The following is a 24,456-nucleotide window of genomic DNA, read 5'->3' on the forward strand; positions in this document are numbered from 1 at the left end:
CTTTAAGAGGCAGAAATAGTGTACTGTGTCACACTCTCCAGGTCTCCAGCTGTTTAGCAATGCCCCCCCAACCCCCAATCTGGCCAATTTTCCATGAGAAATTGCGGGGCAATTTTTTTGTCTATTTTCCAGGAGACTTATGAAGACACCCAGGGTGTGGGTGGGTGTTTCCCCCCGCAATCAACTTAGCAATGTCTTGGGGCATTATGAACCAAATCTGGTACAGTTGTAGAGACCCATAGGGACACCTCAGTGGTGTAGTTTGTCGTGATGTCATCCACCCCAATTCAAGTTGGGAGACGCATGAATGTTTGAGGCGCAAATGAACTAACTTGTGGACCATCTAACCGATTTGAAACAAATTTGGTACAGGTGTAGGGACAGACAGGGATGGCTCAAGCGCATAGTTTGTAGTGATGTAATCCACCCTGATTCAAGATGGCGGGCACATGGGTATTTGAGCCACAAGTGGGCTAACTTGTAAAGTGCCTACCCAATTTGGACCAAATTTAGTCCAGTTGTAGGGATAGTGAAAGGAAAGTAGACAGATTAGTTCTTACTAGAACAACTTGATTTTGAGGAAATCGCCACAAAATGGTTCCATTTAGCAATATGGTGGACATAAATAATCTCAGAGGTCATTTCTGGCCACCCAGGAACCGTAGATAGGTGAATTTCTATTATTTTTTTATCCGTGAATAACGAGGTCGGGTCTCCATTGCCTGACTGTGGATACATGAAACTGCAGGTGCTGGGACCACGGATAACAAGGGCCACCTTTAAATTTCTGTCTTGTCATCAAATAGTGCTTAGATGGTCACTGAGCTTAAAAGCAAGTGACTCTATTAAGCCTTTTCTTCCTTCTTACCAGTAAACCTCACTCTTGGCTATTCTGTTCAGGATAAATATCTGGTTGAGCCTGATACTACAAAAAGAAATCCTTTGGGCAGCACAATTTTTATTGACCTCCTTTGTTGCTTTAAATTACTATGCCTGATTAGAATATACTGTGTGATCCTATTATGTACACAGCTAGACTTAAAAACAACACATATACTATTAAAAATTGCTGATGAAAGTGTCACATTTCCTAGCAGGCTTTTGTTGGGCTATAAACCAAGCTCAGCTGCAGCATACTGTAGCTTTCCTCCCCCAGTTTTGTTTGAAAAATTCAATTTGAAGAAGGTGATTATCTTATATTCTTCAAGGGAGCCTGGCGAATGGGCCCTCGAAAGAGCAAAAGTGAATGTGAATGAAAATTTCCTACTTGTGGGGATTCTGGAAGAATTGGAGGATGTGCTGCTTTTACTAGAAAGATTTTTACCTCATTATTTCAAGGATGTACTCAGCATCTACAAAAACCCAGGTAACTTCTTTTGTAAGATAGCTGTTGCCTGTTGATGTTATCATTAATTGGCTTTTATTACTCTGTAGGCGTTTCTATTTGTTTCATTTTAAGATTCATAACTTTGCATACTAAATGAGCAATAAATATTTTTTTAAATGCATCAATTAAGTTAAAATAAATTATTACATATTTAATGTATCCTCTATCAAGCAATTGCCATATAAGTACACTGCTGGGCTTAGATGGAAAGCTGCTGCTGTACTTCATTTCTGCTACTGATTGTACAAGATAGCATTTTTCTTACCTAATGTTAGCTTAAAGTGATATCCTGGATTTGTAATGGAAGTGCAGTTTGGACACTGTCCCATGGAGTGCAATTTGGACACTGTCCTCACTCAGGAGGTTTACCAGGGACTTTGGTGAGCCTGCCACTGGCCATGGGTGCTTGCCCTGAGATACTCCACAGCCCCCTTGGAGACGGGAATATGGGGTCGGTTGACAGGCTCTGTGAGTTGGCTATTGAATCAGTCTCCCTTCTGGCATGGGGCTCCTAGGATCTAAGAAGTAGTGCCTGCATTTCCCAGGCACGTTATCATGCTTGTGCATTCCGGAGTGCAGGCATGGGTGATAAAGGGTACACTTCCACTAGTTTCCAAGGACACTGCTGTGTGCACGGGGATTGCATTCCTGCACCTGGCAGTGTAAATATAGGCTGCCAGTACCAGCGCACCATGGACTGCTTCCGGGGATTGGAGGGTGTGCTTTTTCCATTGGCCATGCAGGTCTGAGTGGCTGTTCGGGCCACCCGCCAGTTCATGCACCTTCTCTGCCGCAACTTCTGCATGGAGGGATGTGCAGGTTCTGCCCATTGGGCAGCACTGTCCATGTGCAAGTGGCGGGCAGGTTTGTGTGGGGGGGATAGGATGGGCAGCACTGCTCCTGTGCAGACAGCAGGGGACCTGCTTGAGAGGATCGGCTAGCCAGCTCTGCCCATTTGGCGGCACTTCCTCTGTGCAGTAGCAGGGGGGGTTATGTTGCAGCTGCCACCAGGCTCCCATGTGCACCCTGGCATCTCTTCAGCATGGCAGGTGCCCTGATAGGGTGCTCCATGCTCCCCACAGCATTTTCTTCACATACACACACACACACACACGCTGCAGTCTTGCACAGCTCTACAAGGAACGCCTCATGGGGAGACTGATGACTTGCGGGGTATCTGCTCTGCAGAACGCCGAGACTAACATAATGGGTCATGAGTATAGCAGGGTGTTGGGATTGCCATGCTGGCTTCCCCATGACGTCAGCATGGGTGCAGCCAGTGCTCCTAGTTTCTGCCCCCATCCTTTGCAGCTCCTCCCAGGGATGGTGGGGGCCAGTGTTCCTCTAAGGTGTGTGCACGTGCATGCACACAAGGTTTTTTTATGTCTGCTCAGTTAATTTTAGATCCCGCTCAGATAGAATCAGGAAGGTTCCACTCTGAATATACATATGCGCACACACTGCCTTGATACTGTCTCCCAGAACAAAAGTCATTCTGTACAGAGATGGAAATAAATTAGAGAGAACACTGTTTAAGGGGCTGTCCTGTGGAAGGGGACTAAAACTTCCCTTGCATGTGCTCCCCACTGTAGCAGTGGTCCCTAGCCCTTTAAGCTGCCAAGGAGTGGATGGCTAGGGCTGTATGGGTGGGTGTGGCCAGCACCAGTGATGTCACCTGTTGACAGGCAATTTCCAGCTAGGGATGCTCCCACCTTGGAAGCACTGAGATTGCTCAGCAAGGCAGCAGAACCCTTCAGAAACATCTGTTCTAGTCACAGGACTCTGTGATTCCCAGCCAGAAGGGGGAGGGGCGCTGACTGAGTGGCAGATTTGGACACAGGAGTGGTAAGCCTGGACTCCACAACTCCTCCAGCACACTAACCTGGGTTACAATCAAGGGACAGGCTCAGGGTTACCCAGTTTTGGACACCAGGGCTCCAAAACTGAAGATTTGAGATTGGCGCTGGTTCACATGAGTGTTGAACTGAGGTTTGCCTGCCTCAGGGTTAGAGGGGTCGTGTGAAGAGGCTTAATACGTTGCCAAAAGTAAGCTCTGGATGCAACATTCGGTATTTTGGGAGGGAAAGCAGTAGGCCTTGATATGTGATTTGGAAGTCGAAAATTGGTAATTGCAATAAAAAGCTCAAACAGTCCATGGCAAAACATGTTATTTCTGATTTGGAAATATTTCCTGTAGAGAGACCATTGTAAGAAATTATTATATCAAAATTCTCTCTTCCCAAAAAGAGAAAAGAGCATTCAGAAGTCTAGGTTATTTTCTTTGTCTGACTGATTTCTTTCCCCCTGAGATTCAAGAATACACACAATGGATAATAAAATCAAGGATATTTATTCTCACCCAATTATTCCTTCATAATCTCAGAAGACAGCAATGCAATGCAGCACTCAGGGCACAGGTTACATGTTCTAATCATAAATAGACTTAGATGTTCTATCCGGAATCGGTCAGGGTTTTTTCCTTCCTTCTTCCTTCCTACCCTCTACAGTCTTGTTACCTCATCCTTATATCCTGTAAAAGACATCACCCCTTCAAACTTGTCCCTGCCCCACCGCCATCTCAATATTGATTGGCCAGATGAATTCAGACTACTCCTGACCCACACAACAACCTATCAACCAGTCTTGGACCATGATCCACACAATTTCTACTCAATTGACACAGACATCCCTGCACCTAAGAGTTTCAACCAAAACACCACTGCAAAGCATGTACCACAAGAGAACCAGACAGGGACTTCTTTGGTTTATGCCCATCCTGTCAATATATTTTTATTTATTATTTATTTATTTATTACACTTGTATACCACCCCAAACTCGTGTCTCTGGGCAGTTCACAATAATAAAACAGTTAAAAACACATATAAAAAACATAAGAACAATTAAAAACTTACAATTTAAAATCAATCACAGAATTAACATACATTATCAAGCTATACATATATGTCATAGCATCTTGATTTCTTTGATGCAGAAATGCACTCAAAGCAGAAAGGCCACCCAAGTGTGTCTTCTTGAAAGATGCACCTTTTGACATTTGGAAACTGTCTGAAAAACAAATATTACAGACAGCTTAGAAGGCATATTCTTGACTTCACAGGCCCCAAAGCCTGGATTTTCCTAAAACCCTTGTCTAGTAGTCTGGTCAACATGGCCATAGAAAATTCCCTTCCTGTATTCTTACACCATCCATGGATATTAGGAGAGAGAGAGAACTTTTGGATCTATAGACTTGAAACCCTGTACCACAGGACCTCAGTCTTGAAGATAATATTGAAGATATGTGTGTAAAGTGTGCCACTCTGCTAAGAATTCCACCACCCTCAATATTCTTTAAGCTGTCACCTTGGCTCACAGAGGAAGTCGGAAGCCCAAATGTCTTACTAAAATAGTTTTGAAGTGATCTCTGTTTTTTCATTCATTCATTCATTCATTGTTGTTTCATGTTTGACAGTATCCTTTTGAGATACAGAGTATACAAGTTTATTGTAACCACAGGTCATCACACATAAATTAAAACATAGTAAAACAACATAAAACATAATAGCTAATGCATCATACTTAAAGAAAAACAGATAACACGTAAGTCAGTAAAAAAAAACTTAACTAGCTAAACTATACACATAAAAATTAAAAGATATAATCCTAAATTAGCTAACTAGTTACAACTCTGATGGGTACAACTCAAATAAGAGAGCTAGTCCTAGAACTACAACTTAGCCAGATGTGTAGCAGGCATAGCAGATACTGTTCTCTTCCTTATTTTAAAAGACAATAAAGCAAAAATGACCACTTGATAACTAACATAAGGAAACACATCTGCCAAGTAATCAACACATTCTGTTTCAGAATCCATGAGTTTATTAATTATCAGACCCAGAGTTTTTCTCTTACTGTTTCATAAAAGGAATGGTGTAGGACATAATTAATGTCCTCCACCTGCCCCTGGCCACAGTGCCAAAAGTGCTGTTCCATGGGAAATCTGCCCTCAAGATATGCCGAGGGCATGGTTTGAAAACTTAAACTGGTAAATGCCTTCCTTAATGGTGCTTTGGTAGATACTGTGAAGTGGATCTGTTTTTCTTGAAGTAAGGATACGATGAGGAGAACTTCGAATGTTGGACCAAACCAGCGTCTTGGATGGCATCCTGTTCAAGGAGCCAGTACTCCTACCCCAAGGACTTGTTCCACTAGTGAAGGCAGAGAGTACATTTGCAGAATATGGGATAGCATATCTGCCTATTGATTCCCCTTGGTAGTGCCAATGGCATGTTTTAACTAAATGGTCTTCTGGAAGGTTGTCAAGTTTCTTAAAATATTTTAACAGTATCAGTTCAGAGTATGCAAGTGCTTTTTGATCACTTAAGTTAGAATGTGATCATTCTTACGTCTTTTTGAGTAAATGAGAATACCAAAAAGTTGGATATTCTGGTACAAGTATTTTCATGTTAGTGGTAGACTAAATCTTCCAGAAAATTAAAAAAAATGCACATTTGAAGAGCAAATATTAAACACCAAAAATTGCTGGGGGGAGAGGGGATTAAAACAAATTGTGAAAGACCCAATCTTAAACATGTCATTAAATATGAAAATCTGTTAAGTTCAAAACTAACTTGATTTGGCCAGAAGGTGGCATTATCTCCCTTTTTTTCATACCATTATAAAACAACTGACTGTTCATACATTTCCATTGTGCTGTAAGTCTTTTCCATAAATTACATTTTGTTCAGTGAAATTACAATGTGTATGTAGAACCTATGTTCCACCTCTGTTCTTTGTATTGAGTCTGAGATTGAAAAATACAATTCTCTGAATGGAACAGTACCATATTTTATACATTACTACTTGAGCAACTATGCCTATAAAGTATAGGGGAAGCAAGGATAACTGCGGTATAGCAAACAAGCTTTTGGGTTCAATTTATTGGCATGTCCAAGTAGAACTGGGAAAGGCTCTGTCTGAAACCCTGGAGAGCCATTTCCAGAGTAGACATACTGACCTGGATGGACCAGTGCAGCTTATTATACTGTATGTGTATGTGTATAGTATACATATATGTATGTTCACTTTTATAAAGGCAGAAGGTTTACTGTTCTTTCTATTTTTAAATCTGGAAATGGGCTTTTACATATCTGGGTTGCCAGCTTTTATATTTAGAATATATCTGAATATTTAAGTATTTTTAAGTGTTAACTTCTTTAAAATAATGTTCCTTGAATTTCCTCTGAAGACATTCTCTTAAACAAGGGTTCTGTAAGGTGAATATTAAATTGTCTGATGGCTCTTAGGGAGCAGCAAGGATTGTCCCATCAGAATTTGTTCTGAAGCCAGAAAAATTGTCTTGAACGTTTTGCAGTTCAGCTGTAGAGTGTGCCGTCAGGTCGGTGTTGACCTGTCCTGGTGACCACAGAGCCCTGTGGTTGTCTTTGGTAGAATACAGGAGGGGTTTACCATTGCCATCTCCCCGCAGTATGAGATGATGTCTTTCAGCATCTTCCTGTGTCGCTGCTGCCCAATATAGGTGCCTGTGGGGATTCGAACCGGCAACCACTGGCTTGCTAATCAAGTCATTTCCCCACTGTGCCATTAGATGGCTCTGCAGTTCAGCTGAGGTGGCAGATATTATGCAATAGCCTTATGAAATGAGAAGCTGGCTTCCATTCACTGGCATGACATTTGTGATAAAATCCCCCATCTGTCATGAATGCAAGTAGTCTAGATGATCAAGTGTGGCTGGCAGGGTACCAAGAGCATAACCTTGGATTACAGTCTTTTATAGTCTGAACCAACAATCGCTGGTCACACAATGGCTTGCATGAAAATTTACTCGATGGTGGCTGTAGCACACAGAAAGAAGAATTATCTTTAGTTTTTCAGTTAAGTTCATGGTCACCACTGTTGCCTACCCAGATTTCTGAGCAGTTGTGAAAAGCGAGTAAATCCAATGTTACAATGTAGTCAGAAACTACATAGTCAGATGGCTGTCTTCTCACATGGTTACAGCCTCCATACAGTATGTGTTGCAGTGCTTTCTGCATAGTAGGTTGCTAAACCACACAGTAGCCATTATCTGTTTCCATCCTGTCTGATAAAATAGCTGATCACTGATACCAGATGTTGGGCATGAAATATTTGGGTCAGAAAAGGTTGGTAGAGTTCCCAGTGTAAGACTTCTCTAGCTGTAGGCTAGCTTCGAGTGCTCCAAATGTTAAGGAAAGATTAGCCTAATCCCTCACGAGATGAGGTAGGCCAAATAAAATTGAGATGGTAGGCCAAATAAAAAAGAGAGTCTGAACCAAGTCAGAAAATTAGCATTGTAGTACAAGTCAGTAGATGAGAAGCCAGATCTGAAATAATAGGCTTGCAAAGATAAGCTAGATCAGGTAGCCAACTTAGTAATTGATTGCAACAAGAGTTTGGAAAGTGTTTGGGTGCTTTTGCCCAGTCATTAGGGGAGTTGGAAGCTCTATAGAGCTGTGCATTATTGGAGCCTGTTCACTGCAATGCTACACAGCATAAGCTGCCACAACCCAGAACTCATACTTGTCCTTGTGTACAAGCAGCATACATCATGTGCATACATAGTTTATACAGAGTTACATTCTGGCAGCCCCAAATGTCAGAACATAGTTTCAGGAGGCGGCGGCTGGAAGCAGAAACTAGGAAGATACTCTCTACATTTTAGAAGTGATCAAATTAGCCATCCTCAGTTTGTGGCTACTCTGACTACTGAAACCACTACAGGCCTCTGAGTCTTCCAGCATAGTTAATAATTTACCTTCTTACAGGCTTCAGAACTTGCACTTTTCTCTCTCTTAGAATTTAGAAGCGGACTGAGGGAAGAATTTGTTAGAGAGCTCAGGAGGGGGATTTCTTTATCTGTCCCAGCTACAGCAGAAGCTGTGTAGGGTAAGGGAGCACTGCTAATTAATGTTGTCTAGAGACATGGAGTTAAAGTTCCAAAATAAAGTAGTTTGTTTAGGGAGGGATAAGATCAGGGAGATAGATAAGAACTACATGCTTGGTTGCTAGTTTCATACAAGAAGAGGGGAAGGGAAGAAGAATGAAGTCTGCTCTCCAGGTGAGAGAATGAAACCTGAGTCTAACAAAGGGAAAGTAGAGTAGAGAAAGCATGGTGACAGAGGGAATGCCTTTACTGGCTGTCTCTACCCCTAATGCCCCTAGTGGTCAAAAGGGTTACTACTGGTGCTAAGAGTCGATGCCATGCAGGAACTGCATCTCCAACAGACTTCTCCAAAGAGCTCTGTAGATTATTTTCATTGTTCCCTTTCTAATAACATGCATTCCACATGGTATTGGATAAGTCAGCCTAACTTCTTGTGTAAATTGTACAGTTTGTGTTTTATATTATGATTTAGTTTATCCTTGATTTCACATTATAATGTTGGCATTTTCTAGCCTATTCAGGATAGCAAGCTGTGGAGCTATTTCCTTCAATGATCATTTCTGGTTTCTAGACAAAGCAGTTGCTTTGTTATAGAGTCACCCATGGATCCTCCCTGGGGTCAGCCTGCTGATGGGCTGATTTGTTTCCCTGTCACCAGCTTCCCTGGACTTGCTTTCAAGCTAATTTTTTGGATGCTTGCTAAAAGAAAAACAAAACTGGTTATGCCATTAGGATACAAAAATCCATTTGTCATGAATGTAGTTAGCATTGGGAGGCATATCTGTGCTACTGTCTTTCCCTCACCACCATCACCGCCACCAGCAAGTGGTTCAGTCTTAGCCACTCCATTGTGAATGAAAAGATGTACTGCTAGAGTTTGTTTATTATTTTTATTTTATTTTATTTTATTTTATTTTATTTTATTTTATGTATTACATTTATAAACCTTCCCATCCAAAGGCTCTGGGCGGTGTACAACAAATTTAAAAAGACATAAAAACATAGACCATTTAAAACACAGTGCTAAAAGCAATATAAAACAATTTAAAATTAATTTAAAACTAATTAAAATACTTTTTAAAAAACCAATATGTGGTAACTCTCAAAAGAAAGGGTGGACCATACCTCATTTTAGAAGGCAAAAATAATTTAAAAATTGTTTTCAGTATTATGCAATGCCACGTTCCAGGTCAGGCTCAAGTTTAATGAGGTTATGTGTCCTACGGTATTCATCCACTACGTCTTTGTAATATTATTTTAAAATGTAGTTCATATTAATATGGATATGGGGGTATTGCCAATTGGAGTATTGGCAATCGCATTGCATGGGAAACTGAAATACTTTTTCTGCATTCATAATAGATAACGTTCTCATTCTTAATATCTCTGCAAATGGTTTGGGGGATATATAATATCCCAAGGATGCTACAAATGTCCTGTATCAATCCGGTTTTGTGGTAACAAGTACGCAGAGTTATCCACATATGTTTGGAAATCTGTGGATTGAATTAAATATAACACAAGCTGCAACATAAAAAAATATTCACCTTATTTACTAGGGGTTTGCACAAAATGGGTTTTACATTTTGTTTCGAGCTTGAAACAAAATGCAGAGCACTGAAACGTTTTGTTGGAACAGAAGTCGAGCTGGTTGTTTCAATGAAACAAAACTCAAAACGTTTTGAGTATTTTGGCCATAGGGAACAATGGGGAGACTCAAAACACCCCATTATTCCTCATGGGTAGCTCCTAGGGACACCAAAGTGGGTTTGGTGGTAGGGCATGATGGTTGCTACCTACCACCCAGCTCACAAAAGAAATGGGCAAGTGGGTGATTTTTAACAAATTTTTACCCTTTCCAAAAAAAACCCCAAAGGATTCATTCATTCATTCATTCATTCCACGTTTGTACTATCCACTCAGTGTGCCTCTAGGTGATTTATAAGAAATGGAAACAGGTTCTGTTCTAAGCATCTATAGACATAGAGTGATTATATTATTACAACATTATGGGGTCTCTTTGAGCACTGTAAGTGCATAATACTTTGTTTCCCATGCAATGGGATAGAGTTTAGCAATAACCCAATTTTCATTTTAGTATAAAGTGCACTTTTAAACAATATTATAATGGGTGGTTGATGAAACACCACCAGGCAATTAACCTTATTAAGGTTGAACATGTCCTGGAACATGGAGCTACAGAACCATTTTTAAAAAAATCTTTTTAGCCTACATCTGGGAGGAGAGCTTGTCTGTTGGAGGAGAGCTGGTCTTGTGGTAGCAAGCATGACTTGTTCCCTTTGCTAAGCAGGGTCTGCCCTAGTTGAATGAGAGACTGAGTGCATGAGCACTGTAAGATATTTCCCTTAGGGGATGGAGACACTCTGGTAAGAGTATCTGCATGCTTTCATGCAAAAGGTTCCACGTTCCCTCCCTGACATCTCCAAGATGGGGTTGAAAGAGGTTCCTGCCTGCAACCTTGGCGAAGCTGCGGCCAGTCTGTGTAGACAATACTGAGCTAGATGGACTAATGGTCTGCCGGTATATGACAGCTTCCTATGTTCCTTAAGGAAAGTAAGCTTATGGGATCACCCAGCAGAGTGTGTGTGTGTGTGTGTGTGTGTGTGTGTGTGCGTGTGCATGTGTGTGTATCCCCCTGATCAACTTTGCAATGCCTGGACTAATATAAACCAAATGGAGTATGGTTGTAGTGAGACATAGGGACACCTCAACAGCATAGTTTGTGATGATGTCACCCACCCCAAAGTTAGCGCACGTGGACTAATTTGTGAACTGCTTTGCCAATTTGAACCAAATTGGGCACAGTTGTAGGGACACATGGGGACTTCTAGATGGCATAGTTTGTTATGATGTCATCCACCCCGATTCAAGATGGTGGACCACTTAACTCATTTGAACAAGATTTGGTACAGTTTTCGTGAGTGACACATAGGGACAGCTCGAATGCATAGTTTGTGATTATGTCATCCACCCTGATTCAAGATGGTGGACTCATGAACGTTTGAGGCACAAGTGGGCTAACTTATAAAATGCCTAACCAATTTTAACAAAATTTAGTCCAGTTGTAGGAAAAGTGAAAGTAAAGTAGGCAGATTAGTTCTTACCAGAACAACTTGTTCTTATTTTGCTTCTGTTCTGGAAATATTTCAGATTCGAGGACTTGTTTGGTTTCATGTTTTTATGCCTCTTGTGGAATGCTTTCAATAGGACTATTGATAAAGAATCTAGTTTTGGGACTAGACTAATATGGATGAAATTTCATACTTTGGGGTAATAAAAATAAAAAGTATGTGTATCTTGGATCCGCAAGGGACCAGCTAGTAAAAGCCTTGTGTCTTACATATCTTTTGTAAAAGCTTTCACTTTCTTCTGTGCCAAGAAATTGTTTTAAACAGATTAGCGCTGCAGGCAACTGCATTTTTTTTCTAGGAAGACCTGTTAGGGTTGTGTATAACTCAGATGACGATATTAGTGTTTTCTACTCTCTTGAAGCATGAGATGTTGTAAGTAAATCTAATGAGCCAGCCAAAGCATGTAACAGAACCTCCATTCTTGGCAGACAATAGAAAACCTATCTCTAAAAGGCCCGTTGGGCCCTAGAGCTAGGATCTTCCAGCCAAATGATTTGACACAAGCCAAATCATTACATAGTGAGGTCCAAATAAAAAGAAAATAACTACACAGGGTCTCTTTGCAAGAGCCACAGACTACTGCCAGAGGGTACCTTATGCCTTGCTGTGTCTGGTTCAGAAACACACTGGAATGTTTTTCCCTTGAGGCAATGTTATAAAACCCAACTGGATAAATAAACCAGTAAATAAAACAAGTGAGATGAAGTGGTTACCTAGTTTCAAGATCAGATTGTTTACCAAGATGGAGTCTATGGATCATCTTTAGCACCTGAACACTTGCATGGAGTGTTCATTGCCACTGGGAGACATGGGAAAATATAGTTCCAGTGCCTTTTGGCTCAAACTCTTTGTTTCAGGATAAAATTAAAACGATATTGCTCGTGCTCTCTAGCATTAATGGATTTGCTGCTGCAGTTGCCGACCTCCGCAGCTTTGATCTTTATCTCAGCATAAGATGATTTTCACTCACTGCATCTTAGATTCTTTTATTATTCCTGTGTGAAGAATCATACCCCAAAAAAAGACTGATAGCAAAACTGTATTCAGATTTTAAGTGGCAGATAGCTGAATGTATTGCACCTATAAACAAAATAGTGTTGTTGAAGAAGGTTTAGATGAAAACAGGGTTCAAGGATTTTATTCAACAGCCCAGTCAACACTTGTTAATTTCTGAAGTGTGTCAAAAATATAATTTGAAGATAAATGTTTCAGTTTTGTGGTAATGTTTGGAATAGGAACATCCATTAAGGAATCTAAGTTATAATGCATCTGAATTTGTAAAAATTTCCTATTTCCTCTCTGCAACCACCTCCAATTTTCTCCATTTATTGTATGGAAACCATATAATTTGTTGGTCTATTTTGCAGGAGGGGAGGAAGTTGGGTACAGTGCTAGAGTACAAAATGCACACATGACAGATATCAAGAACATGTGTTTCACAACCCATTTATTTTAAAAATACCTCAAGAAGATATTGGGGAAGGGCCCTCACTTGAATATATTTTAAAAGAACACTTTTTTGTTATTTTTTTTGCAAAACACAAAGACAAGTAGGGAAAGATTACTGTTTTGAATTCCAAGTGTTTCCCTCTTCTTCATCAAAGCTGAAGAAGAAGAAGAGTAATTTCTCATGTCATTCCTACTCACCAGAGGGGGGGAAATGGTTGCACACTGATTTTCTAACAGCAGCAACAGCTGTTTTGCTAATGGTAGCAGCAGCTCCTCATATAACATGCTTTATGATGAATGCAAGCAAAAGCCAGCTTTGAAATTCCAGCTCTGCCTTGTACACATAAAACCAATTTAAAATAACGTAGCTGCTCATTTTGAATATTTTCTCCCTTTTCCCTAAATATATTCCATATGAGTGTTAGTGCCTTGACTGTTGATTGCTTTTGGCTCACCCACAAGATGTTTCTTATGCACCAGCTAAAAATTGTATAAGTATGAAGTGTGTGTGTGTGTGTGTGTGTGTGTGTGTGTGTGTGTGTGTGTAAAACGTAGAGACTAGACGAGTAAGAGTAAATTTACATGCATGCATTTTTTTAAAAAAAACACCATGTGAACATCTACTGGAAAAACAATTGAGAGTCAACTTGGTCTATGCCACTTGGAAGAAAGATGAGGAAATGATAGTATAAGCATAGTTAGCTTCCTCTGTCTTTATTTGCAGCAGTGTGTCATCTCCAGCATATGGCCTATTTCTGGGTTATATGAGAGATCGCAACCAGTGATGTAGAAAGGGCAGGGGTGGCCCTGTTCACCACATGCAGTGACTTGCTGCTGATGTCACCCACCAACCACTCCTGCCACCCACTCCACACCCATCAGCCACTTGCCAGCTGACTGTCACAGTGGTAAGGGGCTGAATGGCCCCGTTCCTCTCCCTAGCAAACAAGAGAGGAACAGGGCCTTCCAGCTTAATGGCTGGAAAGAAGCTTTTTACCGGCCCAAAAGTCAGCTGGGGAATGGAGAATGCTTATGGGCCTAGATGCCAACACAGGGTGCATGTGCTTCCTACATTTCGCAGACAGCTTGCACTCCGGTAAGAAGCTAGAAGGCCCCATTCCTTTCTCATTTGCTGGAGAGAGGAATGCGGCCATTCAGCTCTTTACCAGCAGTGGCAAGTGAGAAGAGGTAGTGGTGGGGGTGAGCAGTGAGTGACAACTGAGTGGTCCTTGGCAACCTCCAGACCCAGGCTGGTTCATGTTCTTGGAACATGTCTACCAAAGAATTATATCCTGGTTACAACAAATAAAAGTAATGGTGGCCAACATTTTTGGGAAGTGTCCCTCTAGTCTAGTTCAAAGAATGAGTGTGTTCCACTTTTGGTGCTCATTGTGGTACTTACACACCTTTCCTGTGCTTTGGTTTGCGTTTGACACTATTCAACTTAGCCAGAGAGTAGCCCCACCCAGAGGGAGCAATATAGCTGGACTTGGCCCTGAGCCAGCAGGGATCACCAACCCAGCTTTGCAAAAAAGCTGGGTCAATCACATGTGACCTCCAGACTAATCCAGACTAAGAGGAAAAGGTACACTCAGTTTCTGGCACACCACTTTGAGTTGGCAGTAACAGCCACCACTATATGTGGCTCCAAAATGTCAGTGACATGCAGAGGAAGCAGCAGCTGCATTGAGCAGCACTATGTTTTACCTTCTGGTTTTCAAATAATGTGAGGGTGGCAAACAAGGAGCACAGCAGCTGTGCTTGGTTTGTAGGGGTGTGCAATTTGGATTTTTGGTGTTTCAGATCCGAATTGAAACACCCCAAATTCATTTTTGGGTCCAAATCTGACGCATCCGAATCACCCCAGATTCGATTCAGATCCGAATTAATCCAAATCTGAATCGATTTGGATCAAAAAATGGGTCCCAGGGCCAAAAGAGTGGGGTGGGGTGCTAGTGCCTAATGGGTGGAGGCTACCACCCAAATTGCAGAGGGATTGGGCAAAGGGCTGCTTTTTGGTGAATTGTTGAAGATTACGCGTCTTTAAGGTTTTCCCCCATAAGGTATAATGGAGGTGTATCACTTCATGTTGGGGGGAAAGGGGTGGCCTAGAGCTGTGTGGGGTTGGTGGTAGTGCCCAAGGGGGGCAAGGAAGCTACCAGAATTTTTTCAAAGGATTTGGGCAGAGGCTGATTTTTGGTGATTTGTTGAAGTTTACACATCTCTTTAAGGTTTTTCTCCATAGGGAATCATGGAGGTTTCAGCAGCCGCATAACTGCACTTGTGGGGTGCTGGGGTGGCCCAGAGCGAGTGGTGGTGTTGTGCACATAGGGTGCCAACCACCCCCATGGGTTTCTAACCCATGGAGTACAGGGTTTTGTTGTTTTTGAGGTGTTCTGAGTGTAGATTCTCTGGTAGCAAATGAGAGTGGATTCATGGTTTGTATTGAAAATCTCATATTTTCATGTGTTGGATCTGGTACATAAAGAATGATTAAAAGGAACTTAGAGATTTATTTAGCAAATCCCTGACAAACAGCTGTTAATATATTTTATATATTTAATAGCTACTACAGAAATCTCAAATAAAAAGAACCAAAAATGTGTAAACAACATTTAAACATGTGTAAAATTCAACCAAAAGCCTGACTGAAGAGATGTGTCTTCAGTTGTTTCCTAAAAACCATCAGGAATGGCTGGAGAAGGCTCATCTTTGAGTCACCATCAGTGAAAATAGCAGAACTTTCAGATAACCGCTTTGACAATCTTAATAGTCAATGTGGTTCATAACGAGGAAGGTGTTCTCTTAAATACCCTGGGCCCAAGCAGCTAAGGGCTTTATACTGTAGGTACCGCCCAGAGCTGTTAGTTTTGGGTGGTATATAAATATGCTAACTAAATAAATAATAATCAGCATTTTGTGTTTTGCCTGGAAACTGATTGGCAGACAGGAGTAAAATGAGTTCCTTGGGACGTCCCAGAGACCAATCTGGCAGCCGCATTCTGACATCAATCACTGCACAAAGGCAGTGCAATGTAGAGCACATTGCAGTAGTCAAGCCTAGAGGTTACCAGCATGTGCAACACTGTTTTAAGGTCTCTTTCTTCCAGGAAAGGACACAGTTGGTCTATCAGCCGAAGCTGATAAAAAGCCCTCCTGACCACCACATCCACCTGAAGTATCAGAGAGTGGTTTGTATTGAGAAGTACTCCCAAACTGGAGGTCGGGTGGGTGGTAAGGATCAATCTGGGCAGCAGCTCACCAAGCAACCTTTACAGGAGGCTTAGGCTAGGCCTATACACAAGTCTCTTAGGTACTGTGTAATTTCATGTGGGGGATAAAAATAGGAAATTAGGCTCTCTGTTTGGAGTCTGGACTTTAAAAGGACAATGTAGTATTTTCAGACTGTTTCCTCTCAGTTAATGTTAAGTGTGGGAAGCATATGATGTTTGGGGGTCCCTGGCGTTACTAGCCTCAAATCTGCAGTCTCATTCACAAACCCAGGTCCCTTAAATTTCTCATGGAGGGTTGATTGGAGAAGTGAAGTACTTTCAGTGACTGTTGCTGCTGTCTATCTTATGTTTCTTTTTAGATTGTGAGCCCTTTGGGGACAGGGAGCCGTCTTATTTATTTATTATTTCTTTTTGTAAACCGCTTTGGAAACTTTTGTTGAAAAGCGGTATATAAATATTTGTTGTTGTTAAAGTACATTAGCCAACTCAAGAGAGAACTTTAGAGTACTCTTTGAATCTAAAATACACCAAGGTTGAGCTTCTCTGCTGAAAACATAAGGGTTGAAGGAGTGAAGTCTGGAACAAGTGAATCAGGCATGCAAAAGTTGATATGAACTGCACACTCTGTCAGTGCTCTTCTCTCAAAACCTAGTAATTTATTTCAGTGTTCATTCAAATGGTATGATCCAGTGGCAATGCTAGTGGCCACAGCAGACCTATTGGATTCTTTGGGGACACGTGTGCAGCACACACGAGCGGCAATAACACCCCGATGTGTCGTCGCACACAAGGGGGCATGGCCAGATCCCTGAAGGACTCCTGTGGCCCTTCCAGGACTCTGGCCACTCTCCCCTCTGTGTGTGACATCATGGCTGGGAAATGAGCTGCAGAGATGTCATGTGTAAGGAAGCATGGCCAGACCCCTGGAAGGGCCGTGCAAGCTCTCTGGAGCTCATTTCCCAGCCGTGTTGGTTGCTGGGTGCATGTTTTGTTCATTTTTCCCCCTTGAGCGAGGAAGAGAACGAACAAAATGTGCACCCAGCCATGAACATGGCTGGGGAATGAGGACCAGCTGGAGCACGGGGGCAGGGGCGAATCAGGCAGTCCCCAGACGCTGGGAAGCTTGAGTTCTTTGAACCCGTCTACACAGTTATAGCTCCGCCCCTGGTGTGATCAGATTAGTGGCAAATAGGGCTACACAAGGGCCAACCCTGGCACCTATTGGTTTCACCGATTCTACCCACAAGCTAAATGCATCAGAAGTAGATGAGAAACTGTCTCACTGAAGAGCAGATTCTAATTGGACACCCAAACAGGAAGGATTTGTTAATCCCCTTTTTTCTTAGCTATGTGGTTTTGTATTTTGCACAAAAATGAAATGCACAGATAAAATGCCTATGGCCAATAGTATGGCATTCAAGAAGCATCAGTTAAATTGGTAAATTATAAATTGGACCTGAAGCAAAGGATTAGTATGTTAACACTTTATGCAATCAGAAGAAACCCGGGTTTATAACTGTTAAACAACCTATCCGGCAAAGCTGTGCAAAGCAGTAATGGTCTAAAATATTTTCACAAGCCTCAGTTTCTGTTGTCATTCACCAAAAGCTTGCCAATCTTTGCAAATCTGACTTGAATTGCTAACAAACTCACTCCCTTTCCATATGTTCCAGAAGCAATGTTAGTGTTTTGTTAGAAATCATACTCAGCAGATTTTTTGTGGCTGTAACTTGAGTCAGTCCAAAATTTGGTGGCTCCAGCTAAATTTTTCCATTGAGTTTTGAATTCAGGCTTATATTCAGGTGACTCTTAAAGTTCTTTTGATGATACACCCCTCTTTTGCAGCTGGGTAGCGGGTTAGCTGCAAGCTTATTTTCAAGGTCTTGGCAATTAGGACAAGCTTTATAGCAACCCCGGAGCTATTTATGCAGACACAGGAGAGATGGATTTTTATATGCCCACTCCTGCCCTAATGTTTTGAACTGCTTGGAAAACTGACGACTTATGTTAAGGCCCATTGGCTGGCCTGGTTCTAGATTTCATGAACCATGAGCAGAGGTTTCAGTGGACCTCATGGCCCATTCTCCAGGGCTATACTCAAAGGGCATTACATTCTTACCCTGGTAAGAGTAGAATTGAATGAAGTCCACCCTTTATTCAAGTGAAATGAAACTAGGTGGGAAGATCAGGGAGCCGTCTTTGCTAGACCCCTTTATAACTTTATAATGCAAAGGGCAGGGAATATGGCATGCTGGTAGCAACTGAAGAGTGCATGTTGTGACCAGACAACTATTGAATGTCTCTTCCTCACACACCAGCAAAGGTACAGGAACCAAGTCACCTCTGCTGCAGCACCCAGTACTTGGACCATAGGTAGCCTGTGGTACTTATCATCCTACAGTTGGTACAGGAATGTGCTTTTCTTTCATGCTTTTTAATTGTAGGTGGGTTCTTTTAAATTATGCACCCATGCAGATGAGCTTATTAAATTCCCAGTAATATGAAATGTAGGTGTTTCATCCATCCACAAAAGGCAGAATTGGATTTTACATACTTAGTTTTAATTATGTAGACCTTTTCTGTGGAGATACAGAGGCAAACCGTTTTCTTGAAGTTGTCATTAGTTGACATGTTTAAATAATAATGTATGGGGAAAGTTCTATTTTAAGTTATTAAAATGCTTATTTTCAAGAGTATGTTTTGAAAACACCCAGGCTTTCAAAACAGATGTAAGGGTTCAAAATTGCTTTAAATTCTACTTGGCAAGAGCAAATACTTAGGTATTTCTTCTGCTCCAATAAGCTTACCAAGTTTAATAAATTCCAGAAGTTCAAATAATTTTATCTTTTTTAAAAAGAGAAGAGCTTGAGTATCCTCAAAACAGTATTTGGGACTGCTTTTTTAGTGTAACTCTTTGCCTATGGCTGCTTTTAATTCTTTGTGTGTTCACTTGATTGGATGCATTTTATTTCTTCTTAATATGACCTATATCTCCATGTTGTGTGCATCTCATTTACTTTATAAAAACATCAGTATGCTCAACAGCATGTGTACCTGTGTCTGTGTAGACAGGTGTTAAATAATAAATCAAGCTACACAGAGTCTTGCTGTAGAAATACAATGAGAATGTGGTTCCATTGGCTCTTTTTCTTAGCCATGAAAACCAAACATCCACTTTTTATTATTTAAAAATAAATAATAAATAATAAAGGTAAAGACTGTACATGTTGCTTCATCCACCATGTTTAAAGTGACTTGCAGCAGCAAGAATATATAATGGCACAGCCACATACATCGTTTTTGATATAGCTTGCATGACAATTGTACTTCAGCTCCATATAAATGAATGTGACACATTTCCCTACCTACACCCAAATGACAGTAGGTGTAATATTGTATGGTACCTTTCATATCATGGGTCCTTGGCTTCTGTTGTTGCAAACCTCAATATATTACAAAGGAGGGGAAAACATGTAACTTACCCAAGAATAATGAAGATAATATGTAGATAACTGTGTTGTACTGATACTCTTTCCCTAGTCTAATCTTAATTGGGGTCTTCCATTTTAAATTAAATAGGGTGCCTTTCCCTCCCCAGATTGCTATACTGTTGGTCCCTATTTTGGTTGCCAGCTCCTTTACTGGCCCTTATCCATATCTTTTAACAGCAGTCTGAGATACAGAAATTACGTACATGAACCTTTTCCTGTGGGGATAAAGTGGTGGAAGAAGACTTATTAGTGCCAGTGCAGACATAGCACTTGGCCCCTTGCAAACTATGGTTTGCAAATTGGGACCCTACAGCAGGAACAAATTTCCCTTCCCTTCCCTTCCCGAAGCAGTTTGTCCACACCCTCAGGAGTTACAAACTGAAAGTGATTCCATCTGATCCTATAAGAGGAGTTGCTGGACACCTCCACAGTAGACTCTGCAGTTACTGTGGAATCCAGTTCAACCCGAATACGTGATGTTTTAATCAGCAAAAATGTTATTGAAAACGTCACAGCGAGCGACTGATGGTTTCAAGTTCAAATTCAAGGGGGAGGGGCATATATTAGTCCCCTCACAACCCTAAACAACTCCACTGGATGTGCATTTACAGAAGCAATGCAAGTAGAAAAGAACTGCTTCTTTGCTGCCCGTACTGCCAGAGCATAGCTCCTTACATGTGCTCTGTCTCGTGATCTGTCAGATTCGCACTGAGTCTTCCTCCACTTGCGCTCTTGTCATCTACCTTGCTGCTTCAGCTCCCTTAGTTCTTCCAAATATCATGGAGCTGATTATGAAGCAAGTCAGAGAGGACGCTTAGGAATGATTGTGTCTACTGCTCTAGTGAGTTCATTATTCCATGTTTGCACCAGAACATTAACAGAATCACTAACAGAGCCAACTCTAAACCCTTCCAAGGCTTCTTGGAATCCTATTGGATCCAATAACATTCTTGGGCAGCAGCCTAAGAGGTTCTTCACCTCTGCAGAGGCAGGCTGTGGTTGCAAGTCCTACCTGAGCCACTCCCGACAACCCAATCCCAAAATGAACATTGAAGTCCCACACCACCATCAATCTGGGCAACTCCAATACCAATTCTGCAACCAGATCCATCAGCTCAGTTAGGGACTCTTGTTGGGCAGCTGGGTGATCTGTACACCAACAGAAGTCCCAATCAATCCTTGGTCCCTAGGGTTAGGTACACATATTCAGTATAGGCTAATTCCCTGACAGGGATCCTAGTAAGGAAGATAGTAATCTTATAGACCACAGCCACCCCACCTTCCCGCTCGCATCCGCTTTCTGCTCCACCACGGAGTTACCCAGTGTGAGAAGCTGGGACCAGACTGGACCACTAGCCTCTCCCAACCAGGTCTCCGTAATGCATACCAGGTCGGCTCCTTCATCCATAACCAAGTCATGGATGATCTCAGACTTATTTTGGACTGAACTGGCATTACAAAGTAATAAGGTGAGGTTCTGTGGGTAATTGACACTGCTCTCCAAGGTGAAAGAGGCGGTAGGCCTGTTGGAAGAGGAAACCTTCCCCTGTAACAGCCTGCTGACCTACCAGCACCATGTCTTCATTGATTCCCCATCATCACTGGAATAGTTGTCCCAGAGCCGTCCCCTGCCTCCCCATCTCCGGACAACCCAAGACACACACATGTACCAGGCCCAACCAATTACTAGACAACAATAATGCTGTAGTCAGCAGGAGTCTTTCTTTTAGGAGTCCAAAACAATACATTTGGACCCAGCCCTCAGTCCCAAGGCCATCACCAAAGAATGGTCCCCTTTAGTGGCCGCAATCCCTGGCACTGCTCCCCCCCCCTTTTTTAAGGGCCAAAAGTTTAAAAGTCCAACAGGCATGGCTCCCACCCACCCAATCCCAGCAAACCCGGCCCAGGTGCAAGATGTTACAGCAATTAAAATTGAGCAAAACACTAGGGATGTGCACAAACCATTGGTTAGACATAACTGGGCATGTCCGGTTTGACACTGAACGGGACGGCAAGAAGGTACGCAGTGGCCCATGCCAGCAGTTTTGGCGGCAGCACTGGGGGTGGGGGTAAGGGCACCCTCCCTGCTCCTTAAAAGTAACCCCCTGCAGCTGCCGAACCAGTCCGAACGCTGGCTCTCCGAACTGTCCATGCACATCCCTCGAAAGCACCAGATAGATAGTAGACCAAGAGAGACGTGCACAGTAGATCAAGGAAGACATGCACAGTAGCCAGAATCCCTCTCCGAATCCAGAAGGGGGGGGGAGCCAGACGAAATAAACCCCTACCCCACAGTGTCTCTTCCAGTCACCTTCTGTGTTGCTCCCCTTTATAAGGGACATGTTTTGTTTTAAACATTAGTAATTGTGGCCTGTTTGACTCCAATATTTGATTTGTAAGGTGCTTTTTGCAAGTGGAGGAAAGCTGAGGGTTTTTTTCCTTCCCTCATTCCTTGTACATTGAAGTAAAAAATCAAAATTACCTTTAAGAATTATGCCCATCACTTACAGGCCCACCAATTAATCAACTACAATTTAGTACCAATTGAAATCAGTTAAAGAACATAGGAGCATAGGAAGCTGCCATATACTGAGTCAGACCATTGGTCTATCTAGCTCAGTATTGTCTTCACAGACTGGCAGCGGCTTCTCCAAGGTTGCAGGCAGGAATCTCTCTCAGCCCTATCTTGGAGATGTCAGGGAGGGAACTTGGAACCTAGATGCTCTTCCCAGAGTGACTCCATCCCCTGAGGGGAATATCTTAGAGTGTTCACACTTCTAGTCTCCCATTCATATGCAACCAGGGTGGACCCTGCTTAGCTAAGGGGACATGTCATGCTTGCTACCACAAGACCATCTCTCTCCTTCTAACCAGCCCTAATACAAACTCTTACGTTGCTGCATATTAATATTTTTGAAGGGTTGGGCTGTTTACTTAAGCTATTCTTAGCAGCTTTTGTATTTCTATATGGTTAAGGACATTCACTAGAATCTGATGAACAAGATTATAAATTAGCATGCAGTATTGACTAATCCAACAGAACTATAGTTATTGTTAGTTGTATTTCAGGCAGGAAGTTACCTCAGCAATGTGAAAGAGAATGTAAAATTTTATTCTGGACAGATACTGCTGGAAACAATTTCCTGGATTATAACAGTATGTTGTATTGTAAACTTAGATTAATTATTCATCTTAATGCCCAGTAGGTGGCAATGAAGTCTAAATCAATTTTGTCCTGATGTAATCAGTTGCTTGGAAATCCACTCCATGAGCAACACCTGAACTCTATTTGAATCATAAGCATAAGTTCATGTGTATGATTTGAGGGTGGCATGTAAGCTTTTGGTTTTTCTCAACCTTTGTCTTGCAGTGACTCAAACTAGCTGATTCTCTCCATCAAGAAGGGGCCCTGATGCTCTTTAGTCCAGTTTGTACTGGCTGAGATTTGTTTCCTCCTTTTGCTAATTGTGCTCAAGTATGGATATGTTTAGCCAGCAATTTGTAGGCTTTTTGTTGTTTGTGCTTTTTCCTCCTCCCAGGATTGGCTTGTTGCCTCTGTCCATGCCACAAATCTCACCTAGTTTGATAGAGTCGGCAACATAGCAGATGTATGAGACAGCCCTCTCAAGGAGTTTAGTCTGAGAAACCTTATGGCTAACTGCCAGAGTCATCTTATTTGGAAATCCTAGAAGTTTTTTCCTATTATTTATAATTCAAACAGGGGAATTTTTTTCTTCTCATTTCTTTAGAAAACAATCAGTGCTGATTGGGGGCAAGGGGACGAGCGCAAGAGATTTAAGCTGTAGTCCCAGGATGCTTGCTCATTGTAGCTAGATTGAAACGTGTCTGTTCAACCTGTCAAGCAGCTTTCTTTTCCTTTCAGTTACTGATTGCAGACTCTAATGTGGCTGAGTATTATACTCCTCTAATACCCAGAAGAGAGTGTCATTGCTAAAAGGATAGTCTAAGTCTAGAAATCGATCCTGTTTTTCTGCGTTTCTATGCATACTGTGCCAATTGCACTAATTCATATTCCTGTCTGAAGTCAAAGGGTAAAAATGAGAATGGTGATTAATACAAGATTTGTCTGGTTATACCCATTCTCTCAGATCCAGCACATAACTCTTCACCCTTACTTTCAAAGTCCTCCAAGGCCTTACCCACTCCTTTGTCCGCTCTTATATCCCATTATATCCCTGCCCAAGCCCTTTGCTTTTCTAGCTCATCTACCCTCCACTGTCCAGAGTTTTACTGCTGCATTAAACAACCCTACCCTTTCTCCCTTATGCGTGAACCTCTCTCCAAAAATACCCATGTGATAACTGCTCCTCTTTTCCTTCAAATCTTTCAAAAACAAAACACTTTCAACAAAGGCTTTAGCTTCAGTCTCTTAAACTAGGAAAATTGATCCCCCAAACTTGATATATTTCTTCCCACTGTGTTCTCCTCCTTCCTCCCCTTTGTTGCCAAAGATTAGATACTAAGTGCCACAGACCAGAGAGAGTGTGTTTTCCTCTCTCCCTAAGAAAAAGGAAAGTTAGAGCTGAATGTGATTAAAAACAAACATACGAACAAACCATAGCTTTCTAACAAGTAGTTTTCACATGTGTGATATTTCCATTTAGATTTATAACATTCACACTCCAGGGAAAGCTTCACCTTGTTACTCTAATTAACAAGTTACCTAGCAATAACAAAGCTTCACCTTGTTACTGAAAGTGTTGTTTACTTTCAGACTAAGTTTCTTCCCCCATCCCTTATTTACTCACACAGAGACACACACACACAACTAGCTATCTATGAAATCTATGAAAAACT

At 41.8% G+C, this 24,456-nt stretch overlaps 1 protein-coding gene across 1 annotated transcript in view; it reads left to right on the forward strand.

The window, feature by feature from the left end:
* UST (uronyl 2-sulfotransferase) overlaps positions 1-24,456 on the forward strand; it is a 216,327-nt gene that overhangs the window by 178,019 nt on the left and 13,852 nt on the right. Inside the window, exon 7 of the mRNA XM_053291570.1 lies at positions 1,209-1,366. Coding sequence (XP_053147545.1) covers positions 1,209-1,366 — 158 coding nt within the window. The remainder of the gene's footprint in view (positions 1-1,208; positions 1,367-24,456) is intronic.

Source organism: Hemicordylus capensis, chromosome 1, assembly GCF_027244095.1.
Source record: "Hemicordylus capensis ecotype Gifberg chromosome 1, rHemCap1.1.pri, whole genome shotgun sequence".
Lineage (NCBI taxonomy): Eukaryota > Metazoa > Chordata > Lepidosauria > Squamata > Cordylidae > Hemicordylus > Hemicordylus capensis.